At 33.9% G+C, this 13,004-nt stretch overlaps 2 protein-coding genes across 3 annotated transcripts in view; both read left to right on the forward strand.

Annotated features, from left to right (window-relative positions):
• LOC139513801 (proton myo-inositol cotransporter-like) overlaps window positions 1–2,669 on the forward strand; it is a 78,564-nt gene extending 75,895 nt beyond the window's left edge. For both annotated transcript variants that reach the window (XM_071302618.1, XM_071302627.1), the window contains one exon: window positions 2,320–2,669. In XM_071302618.1, the coding sequence (XP_071158719.1) occupies window positions 2,320–2,501 (182 nt within the window). In that variant the 3' untranslated portion in view covers window positions 2,502–2,669. The remainder of the gene's footprint in view (window positions 1–2,319) is intronic.
• Window positions 2,670–9,926: 7,257 nt separating this feature from the next.
• The window catches only part of LOC139484848 (proton myo-inositol cotransporter-like), a 50,553-nt gene continuing 47,475 nt past the window's right edge, over window positions 9,927–13,004 (forward strand). The window contains exon 1 of the mRNA XM_071268859.1: window positions 9,927–10,076. Coding sequence (XP_071124960.1) covers window positions 10,040–10,076 — 37 coding nt within the window. The 5' untranslated portion in view covers window positions 9,927–10,039. The remainder of the gene's footprint in view (window positions 10,077–13,004) is intronic.

A 13,004-nucleotide genomic window follows, 5' to 3' on the forward strand; every position in this document is an offset into this window, starting at 1 on the left:
TCAATTCGAGACTAAAATCACCATTCTTCCAAGGCATAAATTAACATGTAATAGTCATTTGCCAAGCTTAATATTTTGTTTTAATATAAAAAATAAACTATAATTAAAACCAATATAAGTTGCAAACATATACAGAATAGGTCTTGCAAGTAAGAAGCAAGTAAAAATCGTGTAAATTCATGTATGAAAAATCCAGCCTTTGTGTCTGTGCTCCTGGCAAAGTGCAAATTTTTTAAAATTTTCATTTGTATTGACCATAACATAGTTAAATGGATGGGTTCCAGCTGACATTACTCTAAAAACTCAACTACCCCATTTAATATGCTTCTTGTGTTATTCTTAAAAGCCATAAAAAGTTGTATTTTTCCTTGGTTTTATTATGGGTTTACAGAATTATGCAAATGAGGCTGTTACTAAAAATAGATACGATTCAGGGGGAAATTAAGTGGCCAAATTCTTTTATTTTATGTTAAGGATTAAGATGATGTATAAAAATTGATCAAGTTGTGATTGTCGATTTGGACGATTTTCTGATTATTGCATGGTTTTCTGGCGGATTGGCTCTTAAGCAAACTGTAAATAAGGTTGGGTAGTGATTAACTGTTTTCTTGGAAGGAGATTAAAAATACCATGGCAAGGTAAAAATGTTAATACATATCTCATATATATATGTTTTATTCATACTTAAAAAAGCATTATTAGAATATACAGTTGTTTGAATAGCTATGTCAATTTGAAATCTGAGACCTACAGGGGATTAATTTTCAATGGCAGTGGGTTAGAAATACCATAGATAGGTAAAAATGTTTAACCCTTTTTATGCCCCACATAGGATAGTAGAGGGGCATTATGTTTTTTGGTCTGTGCGTCCGTCTGTTCGTTCGTACGTTCGTCTGTTCTTCCGTCCGTCTGTACGTCCATCCCGTTTCAGGTTAAAGTTTTTGGTCAAGTTGGTTTTTGTTGAAGTTGAAGTCCAATTAACTTCAAACTTAGTACACTTAGTTCCCTATGATATGATCTTTCTTATTTTTGTTAATGCCAAATAAGATTTTTGACCCCATTTTCACGGTCCACTGAACATAGAAAATGAAAGTGCAAGTTTCAGGTTAAAGTTGTTGGTCAAGGTAGTTTTTGAGGAAGATAAAGTCCAATCAACTTGAAAATTATTACACATGTTCCTTATGATATGATCTTTCTAATTTAAATGCCCTAATAATTAGATTTTTATCCAACTTTCAAGGTCCACTGAACATAGAAAATGATAGCGATATTAGGGCATCTGTGTACTGTGGACACATTCTTGTTTTACATGTTTTACTCGGACCAAATACCTATAAAACCATTATAACTTTATAACGACGTTAAAACGTGTTAGAACATTATGTGGTGAAGATTGTCCAGATTAAGAATCACAAGTTCTTCAGTGTTCACAAATGTGACGAACAGTCACATTATGATACCTCTTCACACCTTTGTCTCGAGGAGATAACCGGTACCACGATTTCCCGAGAATTACAAGAACTAATTAATATCCAAAGGACAAATTGATTTGTCTCGAACACATAATGTTATACTACTTAAAATAATATCAAAGTATATAATTTTAAGATATTAGTCGTATTTACTCAATAAAAGTGCAATTTAACTTTTAAATCGATAAGCATGTATTGTAAGTTATATGCAAATTATTTGTTGAAAACAATATGGCGGATTTAAATATTCAAAAGGTAATTGTGCAAACTAATCGATTTCTTGTAGATAAGTTGTATTTATATTGAGTATTTAAGACAAAAACGTCCCAGACCTTATATTAAACAACTTTAAGCAATTAACACCATGTTAAATCATGTTTTTGTGACAAATAAATTTTGCCATGGGATATTTATTTGTTTTTGTATTCTTCGGGAAATCGTTGTTTTATTATAATAAATATCAGAATGCAAAAGTTCTTGAAATGCTTAAAAAAATGTCCCCCAAAAAGTTTTTTTATGCCCCACCTACGATAGTAGAGGGGCATTATTTTTATTGGTCTTTGCGTCCGTTCGTGTGTTCGTTCGTCCTTTCGTCCGTCCGTTTGTCCCGCTTCAGGTTAAAGTTTCTGGTCAAGGTAGTTTGTGATGAAGTTGAAGTCCAATCAACTTGAAACTTAGTATACATGTTCCCTATGATATGATCTTTCTAATTTTAATGCCAATCTAGAGTTTTTACCCCAGATTCACGGTCCACTGAACATCGAAAATGATAGTGCGAGTGGGGCATCTGTGTGGACACATTCTTGTTTTAAATAATGCTTTAATTGAAATTTCATGTTTATTTCAGGAACATATTGGTTGTTTGTTGGCATCGTGATAATTGGTTTTATAATTATCTATGCTACATTACCAGAAACTAAGGGAAAGAAACTGGAGGAAGTTCAAGCTTTGTTCGAAAAAGGATGGTGTTCAGATTCACAATATGATCAGCTAAAAAATTGTAATGAGACTACCATCGATGCAAATTAATGTGATACCTTGTTCATAGAACCAGACTGACATAATATTGTCATGTTTTGTGTTTCTTTGGTTTAATGATTTGCTAAAAAGCTAAGATTTATTGTTTTTTTGCATAAGATATTTGATATTGAATCTTTCAAATATTTTGATACTCATAATTAAAATGTCTGAAATTGATGAAGTTCATATCTTATTAAATCATCCCTGCAGTAGTAGACTACAATCTACAAAAGATAAGCTCTTGTTCAAACGACATTTTCTTCAATAATGCTACTTATATTAAGGAGTTATAGAACAATTACAGGAGTGAACTCTTTGAAATCAATTGAACGTTTTAATCACGTTCTATTAGTTAAGAGATATCAACATCTCACTGATCAACGTATATTATTTTTCATAGATATCCAATGAATGGGCAATGCATGAGTATACCAAGATGACAAACTAATAATTGTAAGGAGTTAAACCCAACTTTGTTTGAAAACCTGTATCAAGGAAGATTAATTCTGTTTGTTTATTGCTTAAACTCATATAAAGAGGCAGTTATTTATACTGTATTTTTGTCGAGCCTGCAACTTTTGTTGCAGAAAGCTCGACATAGGGATAGTGATCCGGCGGCGGCAGCGGCGGCGGCGGCGGCGGTGTTAGCTAACTTCTTAAAAGCTTTATATTTTAGAAGGTGGAAGACCTGGATGCTTCATACTTTGTATATAGATGCCTCATGTTACGAAGTTTCCGTCACTCACATGTCCAATGTCCTTGACCTCATTTTCATGGTTCAGTGACCACTTGAAAAAAAAGTTCAGATTTTTTGTAATGTTGAATTCTCTCTTATTATAAGTAATAGGATAACTATATTTGGTATGTGCATACCTTGCAAGGTCCTCATGTCTGTCAGACAGTTTTCACTTGACCTCGACCTCATTTCATGGATCAGTGAACAAGGTTAAGTTTTGGTGGTCAAGTCCATATCTCAGATACTACAAGCAATAGGGCTAGTATATTTGGTGTATGGAAGGACTGTAAGGTGTACATGTCCAACTGGCAGGTGTCATCTGACCTTGACCTCATTTTCATGGTTCAGTGGTTATAGTTAAATTTTTGTGTTTTGGTCTGTTTTTCTCATAGTATATGCAATAGGTCTACTATATTTGTTGTATGGAATGATTGTAAGGTGTACCTATCTAGCGGGCAGATGTCATGTGACCCTGACCTCATTTTCATGGTTCAGTGGTCAAAGTTAAGTTTTTGAGTTTTGGTCTTTTTATCTAATACTATATGCCATAGGTCATCTATATTTGGTGTATGGAAATATTTTATGATCTTCATGTTAGTCGCGCAGGTTTTATTTGACCGTGACCTTATTTTCACGGTTCATTGCACAGTGTTAAGTTTTTGTGTTTTGATCTATTTTTCTTAAACTATAAGTAATAGGTCAACTATATATGTTGTATAGAAGCATTGTTAGCTGTACATGTCTGCCTGGCATGGTTCATCTGACCTTGACCTCATTTTCAAGGTTCATTGGTCTTTGTTTAGTTATCTTGGTTAATGTTAAGTTTATGTGACAGTTGTATTAAAGCTTAGCTTTATACTTAGGACTATCAACATAATATCAATGATTAGTATAGAAGGCGAGACATTTCAGCGTGTGCACTCTTGTTTATGTTTCTGTACTAGTGAGTGGGTAAGATTTTCCAAACTTAATTGCTGAAGTAACATGTTTACATCTGTAGAGGGATTTAACTAATGTCCAGTGCATGATTGGATTTCATCTTTATTATTGGTAAATAATCCTGCTGAGTCAGCACGAGTTAATTTGCCGAGTATGCAGTTTATCATCAGCGTTTGACTTGCTAACTTGCTATTCTTATCAAATAGTTTGTTCAGAATATAAATTGTCACTTGCATACCTCTTCTAATATTATCTTTAGCGGTATATATATATATAAATATATATATATGGGCTAATTTTAGGCTTTTAGGCAACCTAGTATGTCGCTCACAGAGGGCATCATATCTACAGATTTATATTCTAAACCTACTGACACTCATCAATATTTGTCCCCTAAAAGTTGCCATCCTGCTCATTTTACCAAGAGCATCCCATACAGTCAGGCACTTAGAGTCAAGCGAATATGTTCCAACACAGAAACAACTAAAAGACAACTACGTCAACTTGAAACTCGCTTGAAGAAAAGGGGCTACAAACACAGAAATATCAAAAAAAGCTTTCAGAAAGCGGAGTCAATTCCGAGGAGTGAACTATTGGAATACAAAGTTAAAAAGAAAAATAAAAGGACTCCATGTGTTCTTACTTACCACCCATCTCTCAAAAACAGCTTTGGTGTCATTCGTGAGCATTGGAAATCAGTTGAAAAGAATTCCAAACTATCCAAGACTTTTCCGGAGCCTCCAATGATAGCTTTTAGGCAACCTAGTAGTCTGCGGAACCTGCTGGTGCGGGCTGAAGTGTCTGATAATAGAAGTACTTCTCGAGAATGTCGTTCGTGTGAAGAAAAACGCTGCAAATGCTGCCTACAGATGCAGTATTCATCAACATTTCACAGTAAGGCAACCGAAAACAACTATAAGATATTTTGCAATGTTACCTGCAAAAGTATGAATGTTATTTACATACTAGAATGTTCGGTTTGTGGCCTCCAATATGTTGGTGAGTCAAAGCAGCCTTTCCACAAACGCCTCAATGGCCATAGGAGTGATATCTCTAAGAAGCCACTTCTCCCAGTTTCTCAGCACTTCAGACAGTCGGGTCACAAACCTGATGACTTTAACCGCATGAAAATTCTAGTGATTGAACAGAACATTCACTGGAGTGATGCCCAGCGACAGGTTCGGGAAAGCTTTTGGATAAAGGAACTTAATGTACATCATCCAAACGGCACCAATAAGAAATACTAACGGTTTTGTTTTTCACTCATTTTTATTGTTAATATACACAGTCACGTATATTGAATTATAGTGTTTTGTTTATATTATTATATTCAGGATTTTGGATTAAAATCAATCGACCAAAAACTTACCTGTATTATTACTGATCTATTTTTACACCTTATACATTGTGTATCAGTATTGTTAAAACTTGTGACACTTGAAGAAGGCCATTTGTTGAGCCGAAATATTTGTCAACACGATTTAATAACAACATTTTCGTATTATAACATCTTATATCAGTACCGTTGTGCAAATTTTTAGACTGATATAATTTTTTCCTTATCTGCATAGTATCGCCTATTCTAGACGATCCGGTACATAGTAAATTTGCTGGTTAGTCGTTTTTATAGACTTTTATATTATTTTTCCTCTGAATGACCTGTATCATGTTACTCACATAATCCCAGTAAATTTAAGTTTTTAGCTCCAATATCATGAACATCAATGATTATTTTAAACAACTTAGAGCTATTAAACAAAAACAAATTAGAACTGAACACCATTTATCTAATTTGATTAACTACGAGTATAATGAAAGTATTCCTAACGGACTACAAATCAAGATCAAGCCACAAGCACCTGGCTCGTTATCCAATACATTACTTCGCAGATGGGACCAAACCCTCTTTCATTGCTCAAAGCGGTTAGTGGTCTTCCTCAAACAACACTGCGAAGGACATCTCAAAACTCTCACTGGCGAGTTTAACACCCTTTTGAATAGCTGCAAAAGAGATCTAACATCTGACAATTGTGATGCTATCAACACTCGCCTCAAGGACTTAACTACTATACAATCCAACAATTTAAGTGAAAAACAAAAACGAAAATTCCGCAGGGATGGCATGGAATATATCCACTCTTCCTTACCATCAGAGAGAAAGACTAAACGAATTAGACGCTTTAAACGTAGACCTCCAAAGACTGATTCACCCTCCAACATCGTGGTCAATCTTTCTCAACACCATTTAACGGAATCGGAAACATCTCTTCTCTCTAGAGGCCTTAATTTCTGTCCTCTACCTGCTCCTGTCAATGACACCAAATTGTCGGAAGACCTTGACAATTTTGCTAGAAGTCTACGTATTAAGGAATATTAGATGTTATTGTTACAGATCAGCTTTACTATAGATAATTTAGCTGATCTGTAACAATAACATCTTCATGCCTTATATATCATGTACTGTAGTACGCCGCTAGATTAAAACTAACGTGGAAAGGTAACACATGGCCAGCGAAAGCTCTTTTTTTGAGAGCCCAGGTGGTCGTGTGGTCTAGCGGGACGGCTGCAGTGCAGGCGATTTGGTGTCACGATATCACAGTAGCATGGGTTCGAATCCCGGCGAGGGAAGAACCAAAAATTTGCGAAAGCAAATTTACAGATCTAACATTGTTGGGTTGATGTTTAGACGAGTTGTATATACATTATGTACACAGCCATGTATCACCATCATTGATGGCGATCCGATGGATACATCTATATATATATATATATATATAAGTGCATGTAAATCTTTCCACCATTTACATATGAATCATCTATGGAGAAAATAAACTTCCTCGATACTACGAGTTACATCAAGAACGGAACCATCATAACGGACCATCATACCACACAAACGGACAAACATCAATTCCTTTCTCCTAAAAGTTGCAATCCTAAACACTGCTACCATGGTATCCCATTCAGCCAGGCATTGCGAATCAAGAGAATATGCTCTACTGAAAATACGAAAAATGCTAGACTTGGACAACTACGTAAACATCTAGTTCTTCGAGGATACAATAAAAACATCATTGATAGCGCTTTCGAAAGAGCAATCAGAACCATGCAGTCGCCAAGAACTTCTAGAGTACTCACTTACCATCCTGATTTTAAAAATGTGTCATCCATTGTTCAGAAGCATTGGAAAATTATAGAAAATGATTCAAATCTAAAAAAAAGTATTTTCCTCACCACCAGTTATGGCCTTCAGAAGACCTAAAAACATCCGTGACCAATTAGTGACATCTGTATTAGCAAAGCAGCCTACTCCATCTCCCGGTTGCTACAAACAATGTGGTCGAAGGAATTATTTGTGTTGTAAAAATACCGACCGTGCAAGGGCTGTATAGCGGCATTAGCCAATCAAGGTCGTTAAAAACTTCCATTGTTTGTTGTCGTGTTGTAAAGCTGCCAAAACAAGCAGTTCTTTCATCAGCTCCGTTACTGAACAAAATAATACTATCTACTCATATTCCAACTGTAAAACGGAGAACTAAATTTATATAAACATACTTCTTCAGTATGTGGAAGAAGCAATGGACAAATTTAATATTCGGCTCAATAACCATCGTTCATGGTACAAAACCAACAAGAACTGTCCTCTCACAAGACATCTTCGTTCAACGAAACATCCTTTTGAAAGTTACTTTCCAAATCATAGAAGTCAACACCGAGTGGGACACCTAGGCGAGAAGGAGAAGAGAAAACTTTTGGATCCACCAACTACACACTTTAGAACCTGATGGTCTTAACGAAAAAGACGAGAAAAGATACAGGAAAAATAAAGAATAATTCAATACACAGCATCGTCCTTTTTATCCTGTCATATTGGCCAATGGACGTTGCTAACTTCAACTACCAATTTTGTAAAAATCTTGAAATTCATCCAAATTATGTATTATTTTCAAGGGAGCTAAATTCAGGTGCAACATATACATTGAGCTGAAAAAGTTTCTTATCATCTACATCCAATTTCATCTGGATAGATGCACGCTTGATAAAGCTAGTTAGTCTAGCAAAATATTACGTTTATTTTCATCATTTTGTAAATATGTTAAACATTATTATATTTACATACTAAATAGTGTGTTAAAATTACATTGTTAGGCAATCTATATAAGAGGGGATAAGGTCTCTGCGCAATGCTAGGCGGTTTTGTCGTAAAAGTAGAGGTTCCAGCCCCGGCCGGGGAGGAAGTTACAAATCAAATCTACTCTAACATCGTTAGGTTGATTTTCTAGGCACTTTATACATAATGTTAGATCTATATAGAGTTTGTAGAAAAAAACTTATTTGAACATATATTTATTCATTAAATTTTGAAGAACTATCTTTGCCGTATGATATGACTTTCGTTATCAACTGCTTCCGTTATATATCCACTGTTTCCAGTTTATATCAACGGTTTCCGGTTATAAGTGCATGCCTTTCTTTAACATTATTGCAAAGCATTTCGACGCCATTCTACAAATTACGGAAAATAAACCTCAGTGGTTCATTTTAGTGTAAAACAACTACTAAGTCGAATTTAAAAGTGATTTTTTCCTAAAAAAAAAACGTTTTGATGAGTGACAAAATTATTGTATTGAAAGGTACCTTTAATAAAATGTTTTTTTTTAATTGTCATTTGTTCTTTGTTTGTATTTTTGTTTACATGATGAAAACAATTGGGGTAATTGATATTTTTATTTTATTTCAGTGATTGAACTATCATTTACCTGTAAGAATCAGTTATGCTACCTTTAGTTGTCCAATATTTTTAAGAAAGAGGAGGGCTATTCCTTAAAATATTGGACAGCTAAAGGTAGCATAATTGTTTTTTTACAGGTGATCGATAGTCCAATCACTGAAATAAAGAACGGATAAAACAATATAATGACGTCACAACATTGTTTTGAATTTCATTATATTCTGTGTATTTTCCTGGATACCCTTAGATCAGTTTAAGATGAAATGCTAGTGTTAAGTCAATGATATTTGGTATTCAATTCATTGGCATTTGCTAGTATCGTTTTCGTGGACATTATATATCTCCACTCCCTTTTCATGGTTCATTGACTTCGAAACTTTTACATAGTTTACAAGTTAATGGTTGTGTTTTGGTTTGTTTAAAGGGAACGACTAAGGATAAGTCAATGGTATTTGGTACGCATTGGCTTAAATATTTGCATAACTTATGTAACATGTTAAAGTATTGCTATTCTAATTTCAACATTTTCATAATCAAAGTTACTAAAAGACGAGACACATCTCTGTGATAACAGTTTATTAGATATTGGAATGTTAGCTTCCAGTCATCTAGGACGGCCCCTTGGTCAATTGATGTCAGAAACAGCATTGTTAAAGTTGGAGTGATGACTGACCACCAACATAGTCTTTTACTATTTGTGTCAAATGTTATTTTTTTGCAAAATGTTTGTTTTGCCTATTAGGAACTTGAAAAAGACCCCTTTTCGTCAATTTTGTTTTTAAATCATATGGAAAATCAAACTCCGCATACAGTATTATGTGTATGGGATTTGCCTGTCAGTCTTTAGTAGATGAAGGAGGTATTGTTTTATTTATATTAAAATCTTTTCACGACTTTTGCCCATTTATAGTTTAACATTTGTGTATACAAGAGTTGTCTGTTGTTGAAGCATGAAGTCAAGATATCGATTTGCCATATATATGATTTCATATTCATTTATGAAACATGTTGCACTTTATGTGTGTTTATTGATTCTGATTTGAACATAATACTAATACACATTAATGTAGATAACATAGTATACGACAATTAGATAGGCTTACATGTGATTATTTTCCTGTTTAAATATGATTTTATTCAATGTATGAAAATGCGAAGGATACCTACGAACTTCTAGGTAAGAGTAAAATAATATAAAGAACTGAAACAAAATGTTTCAAATTGGACGGAACTCAATAAGTTGAAACATACAGTCCTTGTACATTAATTCGAAATGTCCATTGCGTAATTACAAAGTTTATATAAGGATACAACGTTTACATAAGAGTTTTGGTATCTTCGAGAGTACATGTGTAACAGGAAAAACGATGATTAAAAAAATGACAGTACATTCCTATCCAGATGTACTAAAATGATATCGTATACTAGTACATATAATCCGGGACATAATGTATGTTAGTATAAAAATCCCAGATGAAGTTTTACTAGTTTGTATGCACCAATTAGTTTGTACGTACCCAATAGTTTATATGCACCCAATAATTTGTATGCACCTATTAGTTTGTACATACCAAATAGTTTGTAGGCACCACTAGTTTGAATGCAGCTTATAGTTATTATACATAATGGTTTGTTTGCACAAAATAGAATAGTTTGTATGCATTTTTTAAAATTTTATATATATTTTTAATTTTATTTCAAGCAAATGGTATAACTTAACTACAGCTCAGAAGTTTTCAGTTTTATAAAATATTATTCTTAAGTTCTGACTCTCCAAATCAAAGTTGATCTCAGATAATTTTTACTATTCTTTTTATGACCCTATATGTCAAAAGGGACATAACTTTTCTATGTATCTAGGTCGGTCCTTCTCTCCATATAAGTATGTATACAATAACGTATAATGTAATCGATTAAAACATTCAAACACCTACTGGACAGGACTCATTAGTTATATGAGGTGCATACGAAATATTACTTCAAACTGAATCACCAATGTCAGTATACTTTATGATGTACCTTTTCGGACGTGGTCGTGTTCGGAAAGGGGTTTGGGGAGGGAGTCGATATATTCTGGTTTCTAACTCGACTGGAGTTCCCAATGAGCATCAATGATGAGTCCTATGTAGAAAAAACGCGCGTCTAGCATATAAATTTTTAAGCGTGATACCTTTGATAACTTTTTACATCACTGTTGGTGGATGCTTCGTCCCCGAGGGTATCACCAGTCCAGAAACAGCACTTCGATGTTGACATGAATATCAATTATCTGATTGTTTTTATAAATTAAATGTTTACAAAAGTGTGAACTATTCGAAATAATAAGGATTTTCTTATCCCAGGCATAGATTACCTTAGCCGTATATGGCACAACTTTTCAAATTTTGTGGTCACCAATGCTCTTCAACTTTGTACTTGTTTGAATTTCTAACTATTATGAACTGAGAGTCACTGATGAGTCTGATGTAGAGAAAACGCGCAACTGGTGTATATATCAAATTATAAATATGGTACCTTTGATAACTATTTACACCACTGGTTCGATGCCACTGCTGGTGGACGTTTCGTCCCCGAGGGTATCAACAGCCCAGTAGTCAGCACTTTGGTGTTGACATGAATATCAATTATATGGTCATTTTTATAAATTTCCTGTCACAAAAATTTGAATTTTTCGAAAAACTAAGGATTTTCTTATCCCAGGAATAGATTACCTGAGCCGTTTTTGGCAAAACCTTTTAGAATTTTGTGTCTTCAATGTTCTTCAACTTTGTACTTGTTTGGCTATATAACTTTTTTCATCTGAGCATCACTTATGAGTCTTATGTAGACGAAACGCGCGTCTGGCGTATTAAACTATTATAATCATGGTACCTTGATAACTATTTACACCACTGGGTCGATGCCACTGCTGGTGGACGTTTTGTCCACGATGGTATCATCAGCTCAGTAGTCAGCACTTCGGTGTTTACATAAATATTAATTGTCTGGTCATTTTTATAAATTAAATGTTTACAAAAGTGCGAATTATTTGAAATACTAAGGATTTTCTTATCCCAGGTATAGATAACCTTAGCCGTATTTTGACACGACTTTTCGGGTCATCAATGCTCTTCAACTTTGGACTTGTTTGGCTTTCTAACTATTGTGATCTGAGCGTCACTAATGAGTCGTCTGTGGACAAAATTATCAAATTATAAGCCTAGCACCTTTGATAACTATTTACCATAGGACTGGACAGGAGAAAACTTTATCATTGCGAGTTTTTTTATTTATTTGAAACAAAGATGAATTCTCCTCAACTATTGGATAAGTGCCAATTTAACAAAGACTAACAAGGGAAAAATCAATGATGAAATAACTCCTCAATTGGATGCTGCATATACATATTTGACCTTGTAAATTTACTCTCAAAATGTCATGCTATTTCACTAAAATATAGTAAACTGGATATATTCTGAATGGATAGTAGAGTCTCAAAAATACATCTTAGGGCTTTACCATGAATATGAGTAGGCAGAACAAGACATACTACTCAGTGTTTTGGGGATCTTTTTCTGTCTTTTTTTTTTTTTTATCTATATTGGGCTATACAACTTTTCCCTAGGTAAATCTTACATCTTTAAATATACAGTAACAAGTAAATTAAATGTCTTTTGAAGCAGTGACAACGTAATTTACTGAGAGAGAACCACTTTATGTTCCTCTCTAAAACGCTGCGTAAAATTAAGTTTTAAGCAAGGACTTATTGAAACCTCTATGGAGCTAGTAAACTTGTGTATGGAAAGTTACATCAGCTTGAACACTTAAATTACTCATTTATAATCAGTTTGTTTTACATATATATGTGCAAATTATCTCAAATGTAAAATAAAATGAGAGGTATAAATTAACCACAAGGGACGTTATAATGAAATAAAAGATGTACATTTTTGGTTTTCATCATCTTAGATTCATCTTTTGTATCATTTGCAGATGAGTATTTTATCATTTATTGGTGATGTACTATTGATCCACATTTTTTTCTATCATGTTTTTCATGATTTAAGATTTCTTTTAAACTATTGAACTGATAATGACAAAACTCGACAGTAATGCTTTAAATAAC

The sequence above is a fragment of the Mytilus edulis genome, chromosome 1 (genome assembly GCF_963676685.1).
Source record: "Mytilus edulis chromosome 1, xbMytEdul2.2, whole genome shotgun sequence".
Taxonomy (NCBI): Eukaryota; Metazoa; Mollusca; class Bivalvia; order Mytilida; family Mytilidae; genus Mytilus; species Mytilus edulis.